The following is a 25545-nucleotide window of genomic DNA, read 5'->3' as shown; positions in this document are numbered from 1 at the left end:
GGGATTTTTTTGTCCCTCTTCTCTTTCTGTTTTACCTCCTCACTCCCCCCCCCCCCCAAAGATTTATCTGTTAAAGAAGTCTCCTGTCATCGACTTGGAATGTGGGTTCTGACTGTGCCTGGCCACAAAGCTCTTTGATGTTTTTCCAAGACTGACTTCTTACCAGATCCCTGGTTTAGGTATTTTTTTTTGCCTAGCGCTCAGGCCTGTAAGGTGAGTTTGCCTTGTGTTGTTGATATGAAGGGTTGGTGGAGCCTACTCTTTTCTCACATCCTGATGGGCAGTTAAATTGCTGGAATCTATCTGTAGCTGTTGATGCCTTTAGCAGAGTTACTGTGTGTAAGAAAGGGCTGAGAACTGTTACGCTTGAAAGACTCTAGAAACTTAAGAAGCTGCTCACCCCTTCCTATGGAGATTTCTATAAGGATAAGGTTGCGCTCAGGCTCATCCTCTCTTCCTTCGTCATGGTATCGGGATTCTACCTTAATCACTCCATCATCCTGCCAGCCATGTCTCATTTCTCATACTTGAACGCTCCCTCCTCTCAAGCTCAGCGTGAACCACCAGTCTTGATGCTTTATCTGGTCCGGGCTCTAGCCCTTAAATTGTCCGTGTGGCTTTGTGTTTCATTTGACCCTAATATACTGGGTCGCACTGTCTAAAGGAGAATTATGTTCCCTCCAACGTCTGAGTGCATTTCTCATTTCTTACTGCTGCTCCTGAGCAGATCTGTAACTTCAAGGTTAAGATAAGACACATTCCATCAGAACTATGTCGTCATCCTTGCCAGCTTCTGATCTGTGACTGTCCAGGAGATTTACAAGACACTTGCATGCCATTCTTTACAGAATATTATGGTTGGACTCTGACTCCTGGCATCACGCCCAATTTGATTTGTCAGCTGTTACAAAACCCATTTCCCAAAGAGAAAAGGACCTTAGCCATGTGCCCTTTAGGCAGTTCTTAAAGAGGGGGAAGGAGGAAATTGATCTGACATTATTTCCCGGTGTTTCAGGGAGGGGATACACACCAGAATATTTTTGTCCTTTTCCTTGTTGATTTCACTTTTTTTTTTCCTAAAAGATTGCACTAAAATATTAATGTTGCTGTCATTCTTTCCTGTTCTTTATCTCTTCACAGAATTACTGTTAGTCTTTTCATACTACCACTCCAATGCTTTTCTGAGCTTTAAGAAGTAAAAATAAGTATTTTACCCTTAAGAGAGAATGTACCTGGGGGCGCCTGGGTGGCTCAGTGGTTAAGCGACCCTTGATTTGGCTCAGGTCATGCATGATCTCACAGTTCATGGGTTTGAGCCCAGAGTTGGGCACTGCACTGGCAGCTGCGGAGCCTGCTTGGGATTCTCTGTCTCCCTCTCTCTACACCTCCCTTGCTCACTGTCTCTCTCTCTCTCTCTCTCTCTCTCTCAGAATAAACTTAAAAAAAAAAAAGAAGAATGTACCTGTGTATTCTCTGAAGCTTTATTAGTTTACTGGTGCCTAGTTAACAAAGACACTCTTCTTGATGTCTACTAACATGTTGAGTTGCAGGAGTTACTACATGTGATAGGGTTTAACAGTTTAGGAATTTGGAAGGTCACATATTTCCTGCTGCTGTTGTATTTGGCCCTATATTTTTACAAAAGCTTCTCTTTGGGGGACTTACCATCTCTTTGGTTTCTATATAAACTCACTGTTTCCCTAGGAGGTAGGCAGTGGGGATTTATTTGGCCCATTTTAGTGACTGGGGTTAGATCTCAGTTATTTACTCTGTATCACACATGGCAAGTTAATCACAGAGTCAGAACCCTGATCTAATTCCTTTGGCATTGTTTTCATATCCCTTAACTACAAAAAGTTTTAAAAAGTTAGGAAGAGTCCAAAAAGGCAGTTTTTACTCAGATTTCCTGACGGGTCCATTCAAAGTTGAGGAAATCTGTAGTTAAAAACTGTCTACTTTACTCTCATACCCTGCAATCTCTTCTGTTTGATAACCAAAATAATCACAATTCTCTGCTTTTTCCTCACTTGGGTTCTTTGCTTTGGACTGTCCCTTTTTCTTACTCTCCTATGGCAGCAATCTCTGGCTCTAAAGACCTATACTGTAAAGCAGAGCAGGGCTTTGGAGCTCTCCTAAGTGTTCTTTAGGGCCAGGAGAAAGGACACTTTATGGGACTGCAAGTCACCAAGTATTTCTTTTCTTTATCTCAGCCTTCCTTTTCTCAAGTGTTAGGCATTATTGGTATATAGGGTTTTAAATTATTATATATTAATGCTTTGGGTGGGTCGTAATTATTCAGAAATTTGTTTCATAACGTTATAAGAACAACTAATGAAAATGGTTTTAACGATGGTGAGGATGGACTTTTAAACTATTCCCTTTTTAAAAACTACTGAAGGATTAAATCTTTTTCTACCTATAATGTCAGTTGATAGGTTTTTTGGTAATGCTTCAAGTGTCTGGATTCTGTTTCTGTATCTCGTATTCTCCCAAAGAAGGAAAGTTGTATAGTGTCTTGAAATACTTCCTTTTTCCCCCTTTCCTGCTATCCCCCGCCCGCCCCCCCTCCCCCCCCCCCCCCCCGCCGTGCATCCCCCAAGCAATTTTAATTAACTGTTCAGTGACAGATGGTAGAAAAGGCCTTGTTTAAAGTGCTTCTGGGCTCGGTTGGGGTGGGTGGTTTGAACTGATTCCCTGTTGTACAAGGACCTAGCCTTTCCCCTCCCCCTTCCATTTGAGCTATAATCCTGTTAGATGATCTTAAAATGCTATTGATTAATTCCCAGTGCTCTTAGAGGAATAAGTACAAGTTTTGGGTTTAAAACCCAAGAACCGATTCCCTTGAGCTCTGAATGCCTTAGCTTTGAGGCCAAGGGAGTACCTTCCAACTTCTCCACCCAGTCTTCACAGAAAAGGAAAGTTAAGCCTTTTAACTTTTCCGTTTGCTCCCCCCCCCTTAGTCTAGTACTGCTGCCAGTTGCCATGGCAACGGGCTGGGACAGCTGCGCAGTGGCTCCCAGGCAGCTGGGTGGGGGCGGGGGAGCTGCCAGCCCGCCAAGCCCCAGACCTGGGAGGGGAGGCCCCTCCTGTTAGCCCAGAGGGAAAGAAAGAACTGGGGCGATCCGGTAGGTAAAGGAGGGAACCCCCATTCATCTTCTACCTTTGGGGCTCCTCTTCTGCATGAAGGTATAAAGGGAGATTTTCCTCTTTCCTCCCTCAAACTGAAGAACACATATGTAAATCCTTGTTTTTCCTCGTGAGGCATGGGAGGCCATAGCCACAATGCTTAACTGCATGCATCTAACCCGGGGCTGGTTTTAACCCCAGCGCTCTGACCTAAACTGCTCAGCTCCCGGAAATTCCAAGGTGAGTGGGGGTGGGGGTGGGGTACTCTCCCTGGAATATGACATTTCCTGTCTCTGGTGAGGTCGGAGGCTGTTTTTATTTTAAATAAGATTTTTTTTTTTTTCTTAAAGCTTAGGACTCTCTTCTAAATTCATGGAAAAATTATTTTGAAACTCCTGTCTACATTTCTCCCCCTGCCACCCCCTCTTCCAAATAAAGGACTTTAATAAAAACTTAGTTTTATTACAGGGCAGTAATGGGTACAATTTTTTGGGTGGGCAGCCCTATTGCTAATAGGTTCTGGAGACATGGTTTCCAATTAGATGTTCTTGGAATAATTCCTTAAATGTTGCTAACTTGAGGCAAATTGATAAATGCAACTTTTTATGCTACTTGACTTGAACAAAATTCTGGGATTAGTAGTGGCCTTCCTTGTTCCTGGGAGTCCTCTTCTAGTCAGGATGGAAATATTTTTAGAAAGTGGTGAAGAAAAATCTTTTAAGATTGCAGGAAAAGAAAAATGGAGTTCAGCTAAGAAAACAATTCCTGCTACTCTATAATCCAGGCTGTAGGCATCATTTAACATGGTTAAAGAAGAATTCTTAAAAATGATTATGGAAACAACAACATGGGAACTTAAAAAACTAGATTCTGTGTTGAGTACCCCCTAGTTGTGCATTTTTCTGAGCTTAACTCAATTTCCATTTGTGTTGCCTTGCTTCAGCTTTCCTTGGGCCTATGAATGGTTCCTCTGTGTTTTGAGGCTTCGTGTTGATGTGAGTCTGGGGCCAGAGTTCTTTTTCCTCCTCTTCTTCCTTTGGCCCATAGTCAACTCCAGTTAAGAGAGGTACCTCCTTAACTATTTGGATTAGTTGAGCCTTGAGAATTACTGAACAATCCAATAACTAATTTCTATTTTATGGAATAAAATTTTCTTTTTCTCCCTACCTTTCTCCCATCCCCAAATGAAGAAGGAGGCTTGCTGTGTCTGAGATGCCAGCCTTGCTTTTGTAAGCTGATGGATACTATGTAGGGACAAGCTCAATTTGTTTAAGGGAGAGATGTACCAGGTCACCGAAGACAGTGGTGAAAGATGCCTGACCAAGCCTTTTTTGTGTGCTGCTAAGAGGCTAGTCAGGATCCTTAGAGCAGAGGAAGGCTTACAATTCGTGGCTTTTCTTTTTTCATTTTTATAAAGAAACTTACTCACCTTGTAGGGAAAGGTTTTAATTCTATCCCTCTTTTAAGCTGATGGTTTTCTGCATTTCTTTGAGATCCTGGGTTGTAAACAGTTACAGGAGTAACATACCATACCACTTGTCTTTTGGAATCTGAAAATAGAGGAGTTAGACAGTTGTGTCTAATAATGATTTTGGTCTTATAAGCTGAAGAGAAAGTTGTGGTTGGGAAAGTGGGGATTCACCCAGTTTTTACTTATATTCTTAGGAATCATCTGTAGAATGCTTCAAGACCCAAGAGAGGGGTACAGTACTCCCTGCATTCCATCAAGAAGAGACAAAGGTTTTTTTTGTTTTTGTTTTTTTAAATTTTTTAGTGTATTTATTTAGAGAGAAAGTGAGTGAGCGGGGGAGGGGCAGAGAGAGGGAGAGGGAGACAGAAACACAAACTGATGTGGGGCTCAGTTTCCCAAACTGTGAGATTATGACCTGAGCCAAATCAAGAGTCGGATGCTTAACTGACTGAGCCACCTAGGTGCCCCAAGCAGTGACAGAGTTATAACTCCTTGTATGGATTCTGACCATTTTGTCCTTCCTATTTGCAGGAACCCGGTGGCCTTAATCCTTCAGGTGGAACAGCTTGCGACATGGGCAAGAAAACCAAGCGGACAGCTGACAGTTCTTCTTCAGAGGATGAGGAGGAGTATGTCGTGGAGAAGGTGCTAGACAGGCGTGTAGTTAAGGGGCAAGTGGAATATCTACTGAAGTGGAAAGGCTTTTCTGAGTAAGTGCCTTCTTTTAGGCCTTCGGACTCTACCGGGTGGATACCTTTGGTTTCTTTCCCCATGAGCCACCACCATCTTTGTCTTTTCCTCTCTCCACCTGCACTCCTCCTAAGAGTCAGAAGACACAGCAGTAAACGAAACAGAAGTCTCTCCCTTGAAGCTGGGGTTCTAGTGATAATGCTTTTGAGAGACAGTATGGTGAATTAGGTGCGTAGATTTGGAGCCAGATCGCCTGGGTCCAGATTCTTGCTCCCCAACTTAAGAGCTGGGTGACCTTGGTTTTAGTTCCTTATTCTTTTTCCTCTTCAATAGAATAGGAAATAGTACTTGTCATAGAGATGTTGGGTAGATGTAGAGCCTGACAGGTAAGTTCAATGTAACTATAAACTGTTACTGGGGTGCCGGGCTGGATCATTTGGTACAGCATGTGACTCTTGATCTGAGGATTGTGAATTTGAGCCTCATGTTGGGTGTAGAGATTATTTAAAAATAAAATCTTTCTTTCTTTTTTCTTTTTAAAGTATAAACTGGGGTGCCTTGGTGGCTCAAGTCAGTTAAGCATCCGACTGTTGATTTTGGCTCAGGTCATGATCTCACAGTTTGTGGGTTCAAGACTGGAGTTGGACTCTGCATTGATAGTGTGGGGCCTGCTTGGGACACACTCACACTCACTTTCCCCCCCCCCCCCCCCCCCCCCCCGCACTCATGCCCTCTTTCAAAAATAAACGTTAAAAAATAAATAACTAAAAATTGTTACTTGTTACTATTCTTTTGAATATAACTAATCTAAAATATATATGTTTAAGCAGAAGTTGTCCACCCCATAGCCTAGTTTTTCAAAATGATCCTTGAATCTCAGAAGTGACCTAGGATGAAGGATTTATCTTAATGGGAAACTTAAGTCTGAGGCCACATTTCCCCCCACATGGGCCAATATTTATTTTTGTTTTAATTTCATTTAAAAAAAAATTTTTTTTAATGTTTATTTATTTTTGACAGAGAGAGACAGAGCATGAGCGGGGGAGGGGCAGAGAAGAGGGAGGCACAGAATCTGAAGCAGGCTCCAGGTTCCGAGCCGTCAGCACAGAGCCCGATGCAGGGCTCAAACTCACAGACCGCGAAATCATGACCTGAGCCGAAGTCGGACGCTCAACCAACTGAGCCACTCGGGCGCCCTTTTTTGTTTTAATTTAAAATGTACAGCTGAAGCAAAAGAAATGGAGTGAACACTCAGATACACATTGCCCTAGTTTCTGCAATTAATAATATACTTTATCAGTCTTGGTTTTTGGGGGTTTGTTTTGTTTTGTGTGTGTTTGTTTTTTCTTTTTGTTTTTTTTGTTTTGTTTTTAAGACCTAAACCTATCACCCCCCCATCCCCGCCCTTTTTTTTTTTAATGTTTATTTATTTTTGAGAGAGACAAAGACAGAATGCGAGTGGGTTAGGGGCAGAGAGAGGGAGACACAGAATCTGAAGCAGGCTCCAGGCTCTGGGCTGTCAGTACAGAGCCCGACGCGGGGCTGGAACTCACGAGCTGTGAGATCATGACCTGAGCCCATGACCTCAGCCGAAATCAGAAGCTCAACCGACTGATCCACCCAGGCTCCCCTTTAATCCATGAGCTTTAAGAATGATACCGAAGTGGGGCACCTGGGTGGCTCAGTTAAGCATCTGACTCTTGATTTTGGCTCAGGTCATGATCTCATGGTCATGAGATTGAGCTCTGTGTCAGGCTTCACTCTGAGTGTGGAGCCTGCTTGGAATTTTCTCTCTCCCTCTCTCTCTGCCCTTCCCTTGCTCACACTTACTCTCTCTCTCTCTCTCTCTCTCTCTCTCTCTCTCAAAATAAATAAACATTACAAACAAAACAAGTGATACTGAGGTATTGATTGGAATGTCTGTTAGGAAGTATCTGGCTTTATGCTGAAGTGCTAAAGGAGATTATTCTTCTTTGCAAGAAATAGAACTAGACATATATTGAAGCACAGAAGAGGTAGCTTGAAAGGTGAAGTACGTGAGGCTGTGTAATCGTTAGACATTTTGCCTCAATTTCTGATTAATTCCCTTCCCAGGATGCCTGATCACAAAGAATGGATTTCTCAGAACCCCAGTGAACTGATAGAAAGTGATGTAGGCTTCTTGGAGTGGCTGTCCAATAGAAATCTAATGCAAGCCACATGTGTAATTTTAAATTTTTTGGTGGCCACATTAAAGAAGAGTGAAATTCACTAAATTCTACTCCTAAAACCAAACTTGAATTTAAATAAAATCTTGGAAGAAAGAAAAAGTGAAATTAATTTTAATAATTTATCTAACACAGTGTATCAAAATGCTATTTCAACATTAATCAGTCTAAAGATTAAAATATCATACATTGTTTTTTATGCTAAGTCTTAAAAACCTGATGTATGTTTTATAGCACATCTCAGTTCAGACTAGTCACATTTCAAGCGTTCGGAAGCCGCTTGTGGCTAATTGTTATCATACCAAACATCTTAACATTAAAGTGTAGGGCTTCAAGATACTAAAAAGGTTCAAGTTTTGACAGTGTCTTTGGACAAAGGTCTGAATCAGGAGCCTATAGAACATACTTAAGGTTATTTCGTACGTAAGTCAACATTTCTCATTTGGAGCACTTTTGGCATTTTAGATGGGACAGCTCGTGCACTACAGGATGCCTAGCATCTCTAGCACACCGCACCACAGGTAGCACAGCAATCAGAATATGCCCTTCATATTTCTGAAGAGGAATGGTATCACAGCATCCTTTAGAGATGAGAAATACAAGTTGGACAGACCAAGGAATAGGAATTAAAATAATACTGAGGGGTGCCTGGCTGGCTCATTTAGTGGAGTGTGCGACTCTTATTCTTGGGGTCCTGAGTTTGAGCCACACATTGGATATAGAGATTACTTAAATAAGTGAATAAACTTTAAAGAAAATAACACTGAAAGATTTTAAGGGTGCTTATTGGGCCCAGTGAATCACCATTGGAAACTCTTGGTCGTTTTAAAGGTACTTGAAACTATATGTGTATTTGAGCTACTGGTAGCTTACATAGATTAAAGGGGGGAAGACAATTTGAGGTAGATGGATTAAAGCAATTGTCCTTACTTTCTCAGAAATGCCCAGGATTTCATTAAAGATGAACAAATTTTGCCCACTTCAGCATTGTCTATAATTAAGTACCTACCTACTGCTTGTTAGGCAATGGTCAGATTTTACTTCATGTGTTCTCTTTAATTCTTATAACAGCCTTTGGAAGTGTTTTCAGTTTACAGATGAGGAAGTTAGCGAAGTTATTTGCCGAAGATAGTGTAAGCATCTGGCACTGGTTAAGTGCTGGCACAAGGATCCAGTATCCGATTTCTTGGCCCTGATGGCCCAGGCTCTTTTTAAATTATATCATGCTGTCTTTTGGGGGAAAATTGGTTGATGTAGAAGCAGCAGTACTAATATGGTAGGAGAAGAGATAAACCTATTATAGCATTACAGGACCGGCTTGCCTTGCTGTCAGTAGAGACTCTCTCCTATCCCCCCATGTCTGCCTAGTTGTGTCACAGTGTTGGCATGCCTCTTGCTTTTGGTGTCTTAATTTCTTCTGGGATAGTAAGCTATATGGTTTGTGGATTTGGGGGAAAGTTACTGTATGAGGTGGTTTTTTGTTTTTTGCTGAAAGAAGAGCTATGAAGGAGAGTCTTTTCTAGTTTTAGCTCAGATGATTTTGAAATACATTTTGTCTTATTCTCAAGCTCTTTTTGCAGAAGGTTATTTAAATCTAGAGTAAATACCAGATTTTTCCATTATTCTGCTTAAGTCAAGTTATTCTGGCATGTGTTCAAACCATGCCCATCTAAAGACACCTTAAAAAACAATATTTAAAATGATAGTGCATACATTAAATTTTTTCCCAAGTCCGTGAAAGGATTGTAGAAATCATTTTCTACATTTAAATCATTTTCATTCACATATAATCATTAATCATCCTACAACTAAAATACATTTTTAGGTGTACTTTAATATAAACTAGTAATACTCTGTTAACTGAAAGAACTTCTGCCACTGGCTAGGAGTGAAAAGGATGCCTGGTCTGGTTTTTCCCATGTAGGTACATTTCATGCTTTGATTCCATAAGCTTCTGATGCAGTTGGTAGTTTGGTTTTCCAAAACCCATGCCAGGAATACATAGAACAACTTTGTGAATAATAACTGTTTGTTTTTCTCTTAATGGGACTCCCATGATCCAAGTTTAATTAAACTCATTTATTCAGTTTGGGTTTTTTTATTAATATAAAAATGTATTTTGACTAGTAACAGTAGTCTTGAATCCATAGCATTGAATAAAACATTCCAAATCCCACTTCTGAGTTGTCTTCCTACCATTTGCCTATATTCTAATGATTGAAGCCGTCACTACCTTTTTTCTTAATAATTATTTTCAGTCCTTCAATAATTGTTGATATTTCTTCAAAATAAGTAAAATTAGTGTTAGTAAAGTTAGTGTAAACTGGGGGTGCAGGTCTTACTATGTTATTCCTTAGGATTCTCATAGGTATGAAATCACATTTTGCCACTTAAAAGCAGAATTCATGTTTGAGTTTTTAAAAGCTTTATTGAGGTATAATTTACATACCATAAAATTCATTCATTGAAAATGTACAATTCAACAAATTTTAGTAAAGTCATAGAGTTGTGTAGCCACTATTAATTACCACACTCAACTTTTAGAATTTCCGTAATCTCCCCAGATGCCCTTGAACTCATTTGTAGTTAATCCCAAACCTCAGCCCCGAGGAACTACTGGTCTGCTTTTTGTCTCTAAGTGTGTCTTTAGTAGACATTTCATATAAATGGAATCCAGTAATATATAGCCTTTTGCATCTGGTTTCTTTCAGCTTATTATTTTTGAGGTTCTTTCATATTGTGGCATGTATTAATTAGTATTGCGTTTCTTTTGTTGCTGAATAGTATTATTATGTGTAGATATATCGCATTTATTCATCCGTTCACAAGTTGATGGACATTTGAATTGTTTTCTGTCTTTGGCTGTTAAAATGCTGCTATAAGTAATTGTGTGCAAGTTTCTTTGTGGATATATTTTTTCATTTCTCTTGGATAGATCCTGGGATCAAATTTATTATCTCTTTTAAGTATAGGTTTTTTTTTTCGTTTTGCCTACCTGTCTTTAAGAAAGCATTCGATTTTTTTTCCCCCTCATTCTTTCCGTTTTTTTTTTTTTTTTTTTTCTTTTTCTTTCCATTCTTTGTGCCCAGGGAGCACAATACTTGGGAACCTGAGAAAAATTTGGATTGCCCTGAGCTAATTTCTGAGTTTATGAAAAAGTATAAGAAGATGAAGGAGGGTGAAAATAACAAACCCAGGGAGAAGTCAGAAAGTAACAAGAGGAAATCCAATTTCTCGAACAATGCTGATGATATCAAATCCAAAAAAAAGAGAGAGGTAAGCTTCCTTTTCCCTTTTCCCCACAAACAATTGTTTTGCCACTCGCCCGCCCTCCCCCTGCTGCCCCGCACCCCCCCCCCACCCCCCCAGCCTTATTATGGTTGTTTCTTTTCTAAGGATGGTCTGCAAGGTAATTTGTTGAACAAAAGAGCTTCCAGGGAGATATGTTTATTGACTACAGCGCCCCCTCCTGGCTGAGTGAGAAATGTAATACTGTATGCGTTTCACTGAATTGTATTAAGGTGGCAAAATTAAATCCCTCTAAAACAGGCAGCCAGCCACTCCCTGTCTTTTCCATGAGTAAGGCAGCTAGGTTATCTTAGATGGGGAGGGACTTGACATTTTTAAGTCTACAAAAAGGGTTTTAAAATGTTTACTACTTTACTTTTTTCCTTTTGTTCCAAAGGTAGCACTTATTTTCAAACTTTTATATTCTCTCACTTTTTAAAATTGAGGTGTAATTCGCATAACATACAGTTAACTATTTTAAAGTGTACAGTTCAGTGGCATGGGTATTTTCTCTTTTGATCTTATTCTACATATTCCAAATAAATTAATTTTCATCTCTTGAATCTTTTTATTGTTCAGTTTGGAAAGTGTGTTTATGAAATATTGGTTTGATTCAGTTGCTTTAATCCTTCTGATCTTCAGCTCTCAAATAACTAGCATAAGCACTGTTCTTACCGCTCTTTTTTCATCTATCTGTGTACACACACATACATACACACACACCCCACCAGCTTCCACTCGTTTATTTCAAGGTTATGAAGCCTTTTGTGGTGAAGGATGTATCTATCATACCTTTAACGTTTAATAAAATAAAAGCATAAGTCCACTTCTGAATCTTCAGCATCACTGCCATAAGCGTCTCTATTTATCTTCATTCTACTTGGTACCCATTTTTCTAGAACATTAGTTCTCAGCCCTGGCTGCATATTAGAATCACCGGGGGGGGGGGGGGCTTAAAAAAAGAAAAGATCCAGTACCCAAGATGCACCCCAGACCAATTACATTTAGATTTCTGTGGGTCGGACCCTAGGCATCAAAGACCTATATATAAGTGATAGAGAAAATGGGAGATCAGCATTCCAAAAGAATTGAAAATAAGAGTGAAAGATTGGAAGCTACAAGTGAAAGTGGACTCTGGGTTTGTGTTTGTCTCCTTATTTGTTTCCCTGATTAATTTTATTTTTTACAACCTTATTTTTTAAAACTATTCTGGTGAGGGGTGTATATCATTATGGTATAGTGTACTGATGAGGATTTGAGAATGCCTTCCCTTCTCTAAGGAGCTAAGACTTGGTTCTTTTTTTTTTTTTTTCCTTTTTTATTAGTCCTTTGTATTCTGTTTTTTTGTCATTTGATTCATTTTCTAGGTAAGTAAAGAGACCAAATGGCACAGTGTAAGACTTGTGACTAGCCATTTGTGCCATATAGTTTGTTTTTCCTCAACGTAAGGTTTCTGTCCTTTTGAAAAGGAACAATCTGGCTTAGACCTACTGGCCAGCATAGAGAGTTGTCTTCCAAGGCCAGGTTCTGATGCCACTGACCTTGAAAACAACCCCCACATGTCCCTTACATTGTAATGTTCATCTGGGGCCCCTGACAGCATTCTCAGCAGTGCTCCCGGCTGTCAGGTAGGCAGCCAGAAAGATAGGTGATTGTATGTTTTAAAGATACAGGAGGGGATTACGTTTCTTTCTTTAGACCACTGCAGAAGAAATTTGTTAGTCGGCATTATGCCTGATTTAAGATTACTGCCTGTGTGATGATTTTAGCATTTTCCTCGCCTCGGCTCCTTTTCAGCAGCTTGAACATTTTTCTTCCCTTCCCTCCCTATGTGGCAAACTGTTTTCAGCCGCCAGCTATGATTTACGACTCAGTTCGTGCGCCAGCATTCCAGCTGTGAGCAGCTGTGTGCACATCTGGGAACCTCCTCCCCTTAAGCGCCCCCAAAAGAGGCTGTGTTTTGAGTCAGTATCTCCCCTGATCCGTGCATGGAATTTCCTTCCCAGTGTGGGTTCTGGTATCTTTGGGGACCACCTGGATCCTGAATACTTTGTGTCTCAGAAAAAAGCAGGGTGAATATCAGATCAAAGAGATTTTATTATGAAAATCAGACATCAGAGATTTAGTTCATTTGGGGAGTCTTTCTAAATCTTTTTTATGTTGCCACTAGATAAGCTTGCATTATTTTCTATAATAAGGTTTTTAAAATTACCTGGTTTGTCTAAAATTTCACCATTTTGCTCGCAACCAGTGCCATCACCCTTGAGTCGGGTGTACTCTTGTCTTGATTGCATGATTACATTTTGGCCAAGTTTGAGTAATCTAGAAAATGATCAGTTTGTTTTAAATCACTGTCCAGTTCTGTTCTCTAATGAACAGTTCTGTTCTCTCCTTCAGGAGGGGATGGGCATAGACCAGGCCCTCTTCTCCAAGCATGCGGGTATTGCAGTATGTGAGCTCTGAAAGAAATTTGCTGTTTTATGGTACTGCCTTGAATCATTCTTACTGCTGTTCTTTCATACATATAGAGGACTATGTTAAAAAAAAAAAAAAGTATTAGAAATATTGGTCACTGTTAAACTAAATGTCTAAAAAATTAAGACGTGGTATATTTGAAGTTTATAAAGCGAAAAAGGGTTTAGTTCAGGTAAGCATGGACTTGTTTATCATCTTGGAAGCAGCATTGTAGGGGTAGTGAATTCATAATATCAAGGAGGTTTGATTACAGGGTTAGATGAGTTCCTAGATGATGATTTCAGGATGTCTTACGGGATATGAAAGAGTTTTGGGGGCCATTTCCTAATCCTGTGAAGGAGTATTAGAAAGACAACTGCATCTTCTTACAAAAATATCTCTTAGCATCACTGTCACTGGCTGGCCCACTATTGTATTTCTTAAGTTCTAAGAATTCTTTGAATTGGTGACAAAATGAACTTAGGTTGTGCTTTGTTGAGCTGAGAAACAGGGTTTTTTTTTTTACTCTTCTCCAAGCTGTAAACTTTCTTTATCTTCTATTTATAGCAGAGCAATGATATCGCTCGGGGCTTTGAGAGAGGACTGGAACCAGAAAAGATCATTGGGGCGACAGATTCCTGTGGCGATTTAATGTTCCTAATGAAATGGTGAGAGAGATTGGGCCTCAGTGTACAATTGTGTTTCTTTGCCAGTGGCTTGAGTTTGTATGGAAGATAGGGAAGACCGAGTATTCCCCAACAAAGAATTTTGATTGTCAAAGATCTTTGGCTCATATCACCTATTAGTATTAACGGGAATTATGATCGAGAATGAATTTAAGATATTCCCAAGCTTTGGTATTAAGCCAAATTACATTAGCCCCAATACCTAAGGTAGCTTTAGGTAGGAACCCTGTAGACATGACCTAACCATTTATTTACACAGTTCTGAATCATTTACCATCAGACCATGAGCCTGTGGCCATGAGATGGGAGTTGAGTGAGGCTTTCTGCCATCACTGAGGATCAAAACAACTGAATGATGTCTAAAAGAGAAAAATAATCTCAACAAAAAGCTTTAAGACTAATACTAGCCAAAGCATAAGTTATTTCATCCGGTGGAGGGAATGTCTCTTAGAGGAAAGTGTAGTTACTTCCCCTCAATTTGGTTTCTTAAAGACAGGGTGATTTATGGTGTGGCCCTCACCACCTCTCTGTTTCCAAGTATTCTGGGCTTGTGATTTAAGCTTGGTCTCTAGATAGAGGCTTCATGCCGCATTGCTGCTGAGGAAGCTAATTTACCTTAAAAGTTGTAGAATCAAAAGGTTTAATATTTTATCTGATCGAAATTTTGCTGGTAAATTACCCAGAAGCCTAGATTTGAAGAATCATTATACTCTGTCAGAAGTAAGGAGCTGTATTGACTGCTTTTTCCACTCAGCCATATGCGTTACACGATTTACATTCACATATTAACTAGCTTTTTTTCCCCACCGCAGTCCAAATTTGAGTATCTGCTCTGAGCTGTGTGTTTTCCCCTCCTCTTTTCATCTGTAATACTTACCTCTATGAATTAAATATCTCCGTTTTCTAGAAAAGGAGGTAGTTGTCTTTGCTCATGTGTCGGTGGAATTTTAACTTAAAATATTTTTTTTCTCGATTTGGAATCCTGGTTAAGACTTGCTGTGTTTTTCTGTCCTACGTGGTAGTAGAGCCTTTCTAAACTTGGATAATTGAGATTTGCAGTTAATTCCTACATTTCATTTTAGTGACTAAATTTTACATTCTCCTTTATTCTCCCTTGTATAAGTACTGTTGCTGACTTAAATTTCTGTTTTCTTATTATTCCAATCCATAGTTCTCTCCAAAAGGACAATGAGTGTTTAAAAGGCCACAAGATGAGGAAGGTTAAGACCTTTTCACTCAGATGATCCAGAAACTGGGTTGATCAATCTGTGCATAATCAATAGGACTGAATGTAGGTTTGATCGTGTGTTCACTCACATGCTCATACACACAAATCAGAATTACAGGAGCGAAATTTATATAATTTCATTTTCAGCCTTTTGATTAAGCCTTCTGTTTTTCATCTAAGTTCTAGCTGAAGACTTCTGTTTCTGTCTGATGTGGTAGTTAAATGATACTCCCTGGTAATTTTTATTTACTTGAATTTCTCCTTGAAAATACTGAGCTGTTAGGGTCCTTCTCACCTTGAAATCAAGATGGAGAGGAAATCAAGTCTGTTAAATCCATATAACAACATAAACCTTGGTTTAGATAGATTATCTCTCATTCTTACTTCCTCTCCTTCTAAGTCTTGTATTCTCTCTCTCCAGGAAAGACACAGATGAAGCAGACCTGGTTCTTGCAAAAGAAGCTAATGTAAAATGTCCACAGATTGTGATAGCATTTTATGAAGAGAGACTGACGTGGCATGCCTATCCTGAGGACGCGGAAAACAAAGAGAAAGAAACAGCAAAGAGCTAAAGGAGGGGGTGGTCTCTGTCATTTCTCTTTGTATATAATACATTCACCTCCCTGCCTCCTCTCCCTTCTGCCCACCCTGTTCTATCCTAAACACATCCATAAAAAATGTGCTTATCACTGTGCTCCACAGGAGAAATGTTGGTATTGGTTCTCTTGTAACATAACTGATGGTCTGATTCATGATAAGTGTCTCTCTGTGAAGACCAGGCATTTACATACTGTGTGTAATTCCCACAATTTTTTCCTTTGCCCTGATCTCTTCCTTCTGCTCCCCTGTGACCTCAAGATGAGTTTTAACTTTTTAAACATCTTAGAGTCTTGATCTTTTCAGGGTTAGTCGCTTTTTAGATTGGGGGATTTTGTTATAATGATGATGAATTTTGGTTTCTTGCTTTGGTTCTTAGAACATGTTGATGACCAGCTAGCTTTTGTTTTGAGATGTTGGGATGGAAAAGATGTTCCCATCTTTTTAAAAAGCCAATAGCAACTGCCTACCTGTTGGGGCTTTCCCAACCTCATTCAGCTCTACCCAGTAGAATACAGGGTTCCTGGTGTGGTCTTCTGGGCCACCCTCTGTTGTTCATCCCCACTCATCCTCCCAGAATAGCTCCATCCTTTTGAGGACTTGAAATTTTACACTCAAATTTGTCAAGGCACTCTTAGCTCCAGGACTTTTGGCCTTGTTTCTTAGCAATCCTTGATTCTACTTCTGCAAGGTGGTGTAGTCGGTCATACAATGACAAGAATGTTAACTGTGGAGATTTTTAGCTATTAGTACATGAGGATGATGGGGTAGGATATAATTGTCTTTATTATCACATATGGTATATATGTATTATTTCCTTCCATCCCTCACATTTGGACTATATATTTATGTAGGTGTGAGTGACTGCCTGGTGCTTGCTTGTGCCAAGGTGCTAGGCACCCTCCAGCCCTGCCAACTTTTGTGGCCTCCCAAAGCATTCCTGTTACCAAAGAGGCTTCAGACCTGACTCTCACTTCTCCGTGGACCCAAGTGTCCCCTCCATGCCATTATTTTCAGTGGGGAATTCTTGGAGGGGAGCCATGGCCACAACATCAAATTTTAAATATTCATAGTGTTTATAGTCCTAAATTTCCTGCTTTGTTGACTCCTGGATTTGCCACCAAGAGTCCCCAAAGTATTATAATACTCTTCCCTTTTTCCACCCTCAAACTCTTTGTTGTATCTTATTTTTAAAAATGCATTTCTGTGGAAGACTATCACCTTAGAGTGACAGGCCCTGGCATTAGCATGCTGGCACAACCTTCTGTCCCTACTCAGCAAAAGATTTCACTTTTGGCTTCCTCCTGCTTTGCCATTATATTGAGAGATTATTACCATATCCTTCTGCCTTTGTGCCCCAAGAAATGCCCTACTTCTCTTTAACCATTTTCTTTCGGGGGGGGGGGGGGGGGGGGGGTGGCTAGAGAAACAAGTCTAAAAGTAAGGAAATAGCAGGGTTATGAGCATCTGTGTCCCAGTCCAAAGCTGAGGAATTAAGAATAAATGCTTGAAATAGCCTTAACTCTAGAGTTCACCAGCCATTGAGGTTGTTTTCGTTGTTGCTTTTGATTTTTAAAGCATGTAGCTGTCTGGCCAGGAGCATTCAGCCATTTCTAGATGATTCAGAGTAATCGGGGGAATGGATAGATTGCTCCAGTCCACAGATGAGCTGAATAATATGCAAATCATATACCCATTCATAGCATTTGTTACCATTGCTTTCCTGCTCAGCTGCTGATTGAATTCTGTGTGCTTGTATAAATTATGTCAAAAATTATACTGCACAGTTGAGAAGACAGCTGTTGCTGCAGTGACATGACAGACTGGAACAATGAAGCTTTTGGTTTAAGTCATCCAGGAAAATCCTTCTGAATGGTAATGTGATTGGGTGAGAACTCCTAACCCATAGCTCAAGTGGGTAGGAGTTTTTATCTCCATCTTTCTTTACTCTGAAAGAATTCAAGGTCTAGATCAAGTGCTAGATAATTGCTTAGTACTTAATCTGATGGGCATCTAAAAGAAAGGATGGTCAGGAAACAAATTTGTCCTACAAAGAGCCAAGAATATCAATTAGGGTAGACAAGAATAAGACAAAAGTAGGCCAGAGCCCCTCAGGAGGTGATCTGGGTCTGTTGATTTGCAGGTGGAGAAAATCACCCCTTATCCATGTAGCCAGTGTGCCTCCCAGGAGCAGTGGGCCTGTAAACTACAGTGACAGTATTTTTAAGACCAAGACCTAGCATTGGACAAAGAACACCATGGAATTATTTTGTGCTGAGATTGGTCCCGAGAAACCTGGGGCATGTGGTTGCCCTGGTTATAGGTAATATTTAAGATACTCATCAAAACCTGATTTTCTTTTAACAAAGGAAGTATCATCTACAACTCATCAGCCCTTTAAAACCTTACTCTTCACTCCATGTTTTCTGTTCACAGTTTATTGAATCATGGTCTTATACTGAGTGCTGCCAGCACGATTTTTGTTGTTTTCCCTGACTACCCACAGCTGCTTCGGTAGGAATGTAGGGAGCCAGGGGCCAGTATTGATTTCAGCCCTCAACAGAAAGGAAACCAGATGCCCGCCTGTGCCCCGGCATTTGTTAGTGCTGAGTAGCTGTGCTGGCCCTTGCAGAATTGCAGCCTCAAAGGGAAACCTGTTTTCATGGGGCTTTCTCCTCAGAAGAGTTAGTAGCCATGGGCTAAGCACTCCTAAACATCTAGGTCTCAGGTACTCGAAATATGTTTTTCCTGTGTTTAGTCTTCTTTCAAAACCTCTTTCTGATGCTGAATTTCTTCTTGTAATCAACATTCAAGGACCTTCCTTTCCACAGAAAGTAGCAGAGTCTTGCCCAGCAGAGTTTTCCAAGGTCAGGGTAGCTGCTTTTCTGAGCCCTGAGCTCTGGGCCAATGCCCTCATGTTAGGATTAGCTGTTAGGAACATCGGTCCTGATGGAAGCACCCATTTTTAACCTGGAGAGGGCCGTATCATTTTCCCTCTGCAGTCCAGTTTTCATCTGCTCAAGGGAGCATTTGAGCCGGTGGTGTTCCTTGATGCTCACAAGTCTAGGTGGTCCTTGGCTGTCTTACAGCCGTATCTGTGAACTGCTTTTGATTGGTGATGAAAGATTAGTCCTGTTTCCATAGCTTGGGCAGTTAGGTTATTCTTAACTCTCTTCATTTCTGTTCTGTAGCTGGCCTCCTGGAGGCCATTTTCCATCTGTTCAGGTCAGATCCTAGGGCTTTTGGGAAGGTGCTTGGGATTTTCATCTTGTGATTCTGTTGGGTTGGCATTTAGTCTAGCTCACCTAAGGTACGGTCAGGGGTCAGAGGGATCTATCTTGTGTCTGGGCTGGGGAGCAGTTTTTGCCCTTAGGGTTTGAATTTGAGGGCCTAAAATACTACTTCGCAATGCCATGAGAACCCCAGGAAGGGTTATGTCATCAGATTTGAAATGTGGAAGTTGTTTCTCACAAATGAGGTCAAAGGAAAAGCTCATTTTGCACCATGATTCCATCCTTTTGGTTTAGATTCTTAGAGTAAAAATCACACTGTTGCGATCTGTACCTTTGTAATTGAACCGCCAGGTAAGCATACCTGTGGCAGGGTGGAGAGAGGAATGGTCTGGATCCAGTGTATTCGAGTTTGATGCTGGCTTTACCGCTAATTGTAACAGTTACGTTTTCAAAAACAGAGATATTACCAGCGTTGCATCCAGGAGTATATGCTCAGAAATCAGTGTCCCCACCCAATTAATAATAGTGGATTTGTATTGAACTGTCCATATTCCAGCCACCTGAGTGTACGTCAACATTCTTTTTATTCAACAAGCATTTTTTTGGCCTTGGGGGTACAAAGTTCAAGAAGACGCAGTCTCTGGCCTTAACCTTGATGCTGATGTGGGATGAACTGATTGTGAATAGTTCAGTGTAATAAATACCATAAATGGGGACATGTTTCTGACTTGGGGGCAGTAGGAAGGTGACAGTTGATTCATATGTGGAAAAGACCTGTGACCTTGGATGAACTGAGCTAACTGGCCATAGATGGACTACAACAAGGACTTGCTTTATTCCAGAAGATAAGGATAACTGAAGGTTGGTTAGAAATGCTGTCGCTGAGAGAGAAAACAGGTGAGTGGGGATTGAGAACCCCTCATTTTGATCCCTGTTTTAGGCTCTTTGCCAAAGTATTTCTTAAGATCTAGTGAATCCTTGTTTGTGGAAAGCGTATTATCTGTGTTGCATATCCAGTTCGGTGTTGGTGACATTATTGTGGGTTCTGTAACACTTATTGCCATCAGAGTTGCTGACACCTTTTTCATTTTCTCATCCCTTTTGGAAGAATTAACGTGAGGTTGGCTTTAACTCTGAAACAAGGACATACTTTTCAGTGACGAGATTAGCCACAGAGAAGGCTTGGGGCACATCTAACATGTGAGCCATGTATTCTGTGCAGTGTAGTTTTATTTAACACTACAGGGTGGTGATTTCTGTCCTGGAAATGCACATACCCTGAAGTTTCGGATATAATTAATCTAGGGAAGTCGAGGGTGAGGCCTAGCCCTGTTAAGAACCAGTTTAACCATAAGAAAATTCTCCGTTCTGAACCGTATAACCACAAGAAAAAGATACTTTTCGCTGCCTGGGTAACTGAGAATTGACTGACTTTGGTAGAATTCCCAGGAATGAAGAGTAACTGTTCTGGAAAATTACAATGTGCAGGTTCTTTGGATAGCTTCATAAAGACAATTCTAATTTCTTTGTGCTTGTGCTGGATTTCTTGAATTGTAAACTACCTCATCTTGTCTTTTTAGAGTGACTTCAACTTGTCATTGCCACTCTATAACATCATGCTTGACTTTGGTGGTTTTCTAACATGGAGTTTTTTCTATGCCTCGACAGCACATTCTCTTGCCTTTTCATCCGGATCCTCATTTCGTCATCTCGTATTGTTCTTCTGTCAGAGAAATGTTTTAAAATAGCTTAAAATCTTGGTTTATGGGAAGTGATCCTCCACTGCTATTTGTCTCTGGGATCAGTAAGAAAGAGTTAAAACACGGCGGTGGGGGGAGGGGATAGAACCTGCACTGGAGGCAGCTGAGGAGGGAAGAGCCATTAATTAAGACAATTTCAAAGTCAACTGATTGTGATCATTAATGTCACAATAGATCAAAACCTAATTATCACAGCCTAGGTAAGAGCCATCAGTATTAATCGGAAAATCTAATAGGAAACTATTATCAAGAAATTAGGCTAAATTGAATGCAATGAACTTTTTATCTTGCCAGTCTGTTTGTGTGTGAGTGAGAGAGAGCGAGCATGCGCGCGCGCTAAAGCTGTCTGTGTCCCCTGGCATTGACAAGTATGACCTCACAGTTGATCTAGACGCCAGTGGCCAGTTCATCACACTTTTTGAGGAATTCCAAACAGACTGAACCTGAACTGTCATTGTCATTTTAATCAGTCTTGAATATTACCATCACCTGGGCTTGTCCAGTGTTGGTCAGGAGTAAAAAAAGGTGTATATTTAGATCTTGGGATGGTCGGTCCTTCCTGGCATTAGAGTAACCCTGGTGGACATTATACCATGTATGTTGGCAAATCATTCTTTGAGCTTCTGAGGTATGTTAAGAGTCCAGCTACTCTGGCTACTGTGAGTGGGGGCACAGAGGAAAAGAGGGGCTTCCTGCCTGGAGATTCTTTAAGGAGACCCGAGAAGATAGAGTTTAATTGTGTCACAGCACTTTTAAGGCTCAAGTCCGTGTTTTGCAGTTTCCAGTAGCTTTAGGATTTGATTCAAAGCTAGGACTGACTGTGTATTTAGTTTTTTTCCCCCTAGTTTTAGGACAAGGGTCTTAATCATTACTACCAGAGTCCAGCCGTAGTCCAAAGGAGGGGGGAAAGTGCTTTTCCTTTTAGCTTTCTTTTGTCAAAAAGTTAGGCCCCTGTCAGGATTTTAAAGAATATTACGAGAGTCTTACAAGTAGTTCTAGAGAACACTTTATCCCTTCTCCCTGAATGGAAAACTAGGGGTCACCATTCACATCCTTAATTTTGAGAGCCATTCATGAAGATACTGCAACTCCTGAGGTTGGGCTGGGACAGAAAGTTGGAAAGATGCCTTGTGGCCATTGAGGGGAAGGACAGTGGCAGCAGAAGGATCCCTGCCTCCTGCCTCGTCCCATAGGGACTGCTGCTGCCACCGGCACTGTTGTTGCTAATCTTGCCCCCCACCCTCTCCCCTCCCAACCTTGCAACTCCACGCACGATCAAGATCACTGCTGGGGACAAGGTTCTTGTTTAAATGAGGTTTTGTTCTTGAATTTCAGGATTTAGGAGTAGGGGGTTCTCACACAGAACTCTGGGAAATCAGCGTGACTTAGTCCTTCACGATAAAGTGAATATTTCTTTATGAAAGAATTCATGCCCTTAATGCTTGAAATGGAATTTTATTTGCAGAATATCCATTAACACGTGGCTTTCAGAAGCAGTTTGTGTCTCCAAGCTTCCTTGTGTTATGCCAGATAAAGAATAGGCTCTGTGTTAATACTTGTGGGTTGATGGAGATCATCTAGTTTGCAGTGTAAGGTGTACCTGCTGACTTCCTTTGCTTGCAAGTGCGCCCTAAGAAGTAAAATGCCCTGGGGAGTGGAACAAGAATTGAGTGGATGCTGACTACGTGTGCCAACCTCCTCAACTGATTCATAATGGCTGACCTTGGGCAAGTCACTCCTTCCAATGCCTCAGTTCCCCATCTGTCAAATGGGGTTAATGATACTGACCTACCTCACAGGGGTGTTGTGAGGCATTGTAAATCAAAGTTGGTAGAGTACCGTAGGGTCCTCGCTGGAGGATGCCTTGAGCCGAAGTCTAAAGTCTAGGCCTGACACGGGCTTTAGTCCTCACTGAGCTGTCCCAAGGTTGGAACTGCCAGTGACCTCGGCAAGTTCTCTGCCCCCCACCCCCACCCCTCATCAAAGCTGCTAGTTCAGATGTTGACAGTGTTTTTGTGAATGTTGGAGTCTTAATAGTCCAGACTTAGGATGTCATGGGGGAAGGCACTTAGTATTTTCTATGTCTTGCATCCACGAAGAGAGGCTGTTTCAGACCCAAGAGTATTGGATTAGGGAACCACGAGGCAGGGACGCTATTGCTTGTTTCTGCAGGTTGGGTGTTAAGGTCCTGTTCCCCATGGGATTGAAGCAGACTCCAGCTGTCTCAGGAGCAAAATGAACACAGTGGGCTGAATTTATAGCGTTGATTTTATTGCCCCCTGAATGGAATCACTGCACCCTCGCCTCTCCATAGGAACCAGCTGGTTCAATAAACATAACCACTTTGTCCATCCCCTACCAAAAAAGAGCCACTGTGGGAAAGTTTTTGTCTAGAGATACATTTAACACTCAGAATGAGGCAGTGATACTCCTTAAAGCTTCATCCAACTTACTGTACTCATTTGTCCTCTTTTTCTGTGTCCACAGTCTGAATCTGACCTTGACCTCTTTTTCCTCCGGTTTGGGAAAACTTTGGACACTATTTCTACTTGCCCAGATGTGGGCTCAGCCAGCTCCTCTTCCCCACAGGGCTCTTTCTCCTTTCCCCTCTCCTTGGCCCTAGATGTGTAACCCATGGAAAAGCACAAGGTCCTGGCCCCTTGCTGCAGTCACATTCCGGTTCTCCGCGCTCTGTGGACTTTGTTCACTCAGCGCTGGCGGCACCAGGTGGTTCTGTGGAGTCCTGGAGGGTGGAGAGCGCACAGTCTGACCTCCTGCCTCCTGCCAAGTAGCCAGGAGTTGACTCACCCGTGGCCCAGCAGCCCTTGCCCTTTCTCACAGGATGGGATCCGAGAGACTCAAGAGGCTGGGCTTCTTTCCGCACTCTGTCCCATCCTGAGTCACAAAACACATCACACTTGGTAGCCAGATTTCTAAGTGGAAAAATGGGAAGTTGAATTCTCTATGGATCTTTTTGGTTTGTGGGGGAGTTTTGGTTGTGTTTCTTGGTTTTAGTTCAGCCAAACATGTCTGCTTTTCATTTTTTTTTATTTTTTTAGGATAAGTGATATATATATATGTTCGCCTTTTAAATGTAAATGTTTAAAAGTAGGCAATTTATGTGTTTCCACAACTGACATTGATGCAGACCTCATTCTCTCCCCCTCTTCCACCCTCTTTTCCCTCTTTTCATACTCTTGTATTGGTTCTAATAAATGGTTGCTTTTCAAATATGGATCCTGAGTGGTGGTTTTGAAGATGTGGGTCTGACACCCTTCCTTAACTTGGGCCCTGGAATGTCAACTAGTCACAAATGCCTTTCCGAAAGAGCTGCGAGACTTCCAGAACAAGGGCTTTTTTCCTGAGGATTGTTGGTCTCTGACTTTCTGCAAATCGCCACAGGGTGGCGCAAGCCTGAGGGAATAAGAGACCATGTATCCTGTTCCCTATTCTATTCCCTAATAACCTGTTCAGACTGCCTTCCTGGTCTCTGGATGCACTCAGCGCTATACTAGTGGCCCAGAGAGTAAATATTAGCCTTCAGCCTCCCAGGGACCCCCAGAAGAGTCCGCTCCTGGTTATGAAAATTTGTGGAAAACCATACTGACCATCTAAATCAGGCTTGAAAATCCCAATGTGCGTGAGCTTGTAAATATAGCTATTTTATTATCTTTTCTGATTTGCTTCACAAGTGCCAAAGAAACTGTTTCTCTGAGGACCTGATTGTGGGTCAGGAACGTGGTGGGGTGGGGGTAGGTAGCAACTGGAAGTTGGATTAGGAGGAAAGTATGTTAAATAATAGTTTATAATTATTAATTAGTAAAAGCCTGATGCGCTTTTCAATCTAATGGAGACAGGCAGAAACTCTCACCAAAGTAGGGTGAGGAAGCCGGAGAGGTTCCAGAAGCCAGACCTCCTCCCACTGAACTGCAACCGCCCCCCCCCCCGCCCCCCGAAGGCTGAGGCCTCGTTTCCACATCTCTTATCTGCAATTCTTCCCTCTCGTTTTCCCTTCTTGCTGCTGAGTTATAGGGTCTCCCCAGCCTAATCTCGTAAAGTCTTATGAAGACATCTGTAGGTTGGCTGGTTTAATGGTCCATGACCCCATAAACATGGGACAGGAGAGCCATTTGGTCCACTTCAGAGCCAGCCCCTTCTGGACATTATTTATTTCCCACCTCCAAAGCCTGGGACTGCTTGCCCCCTTCCTTCCCTTTCCTAGCAGCTCCCGCACCCTCGCGCCACTTTGTCTCTGCCCAGGGCCCGCAGAAGGTGCGGCTCCGGGGTTTGGACGCCCGCACCCCCGCTCCTAAACAACTGCGTCTTGCTTTTTGTTTTCCTCCAGTGTGTCAGGGGGTACGCCCGCATGGCCCTCATTCAGATGAGCTCATCATTGCTCATAACTCTTCTCCCAGGAATGTTGCCTCTCCGTGTGCTGGGCAAGCCCGGAGCCGGGCTGTTTTGCCTCCCCCTTTGTCTCCCCTAAAGAGCTGCGGAGCTAGTGAGATCGATGCGGCACTGACAGCCGGGGGAACTTGCAGGACCGAGTGTGGGGGTCTGTGCTTAGGTGGGTTGCTGAGTGCACGTGGTCTGTTAGAGGAAGCGGGGCCCCCTGGCAGCCTCTACCTTTGGAGGGGAGCGGGAGCCCCGGTTGTCAAGGGCTGCTGCACATGAGCATGTGCAAGAGGGGAACCCATTACATCCTGAGGACATGCCAAGCTGCTACCCAAGTGACCCGTGGAGGAGGGTGGGGGCACAAGGCAAAAGCTGGGGCCAGCTGGTGTGGTGAGCGTGCCATACAGGCA

At 41.9% G+C, this 25545-nt stretch overlaps 1 protein-coding gene across 5 annotated transcripts in view; it reads left to right on the top strand.

The window, feature by feature from the left end:
• The window catches only part of CBX5 (chromobox 5), a 44469-nt gene extending 20494 nt beyond the window's left edge, over window positions 1–23975 (top strand). For 2 of the 5 annotated variants that reach the window (XM_049625646.1, XM_049625649.1), the window contains exons 2-5: window positions 5129–5307; window positions 10584–10770; window positions 13804–13904; window positions 15572–23975. In XM_049625646.1, the coding sequence (XP_049481603.1) occupies window positions 5171–5307; window positions 10584–10770; window positions 13804–13904; window positions 15572–15722 (576 nt within the window). In that variant the 5' untranslated portion in view covers window positions 5129–5170 and the 3' untranslated portion in view covers window positions 15723–23975. Of the gene's footprint in view, window positions 1–3019; window positions 3126–3208; window positions 3367–4791; window positions 4867–5128; window positions 5308–10583; window positions 10771–13803; window positions 13905–15571 lie in introns of those variants that run through there. The other 3 variants (XM_049625647.1, XM_049625648.1, XM_049625650.1) reach the window with 3 other exon arrangements.
• The last annotated feature ends 1570 nt before the right edge of the window (window positions 23976–25545 follow it).

The sequence above is a fragment of the Panthera uncia genome, chromosome B4, assembly GCF_023721935.1.
Source record: "Panthera uncia isolate 11264 chromosome B4, Puncia_PCG_1.0, whole genome shotgun sequence".
In the NCBI taxonomy this organism is placed as follows: Eukaryota; Metazoa; Chordata; class Mammalia; order Carnivora; family Felidae; genus Panthera; species Panthera uncia.
The sequence above is the reverse complement of the archived record's forward strand: the minus strand, read 5'-3'. Positions and strand labels throughout refer to the sequence as shown.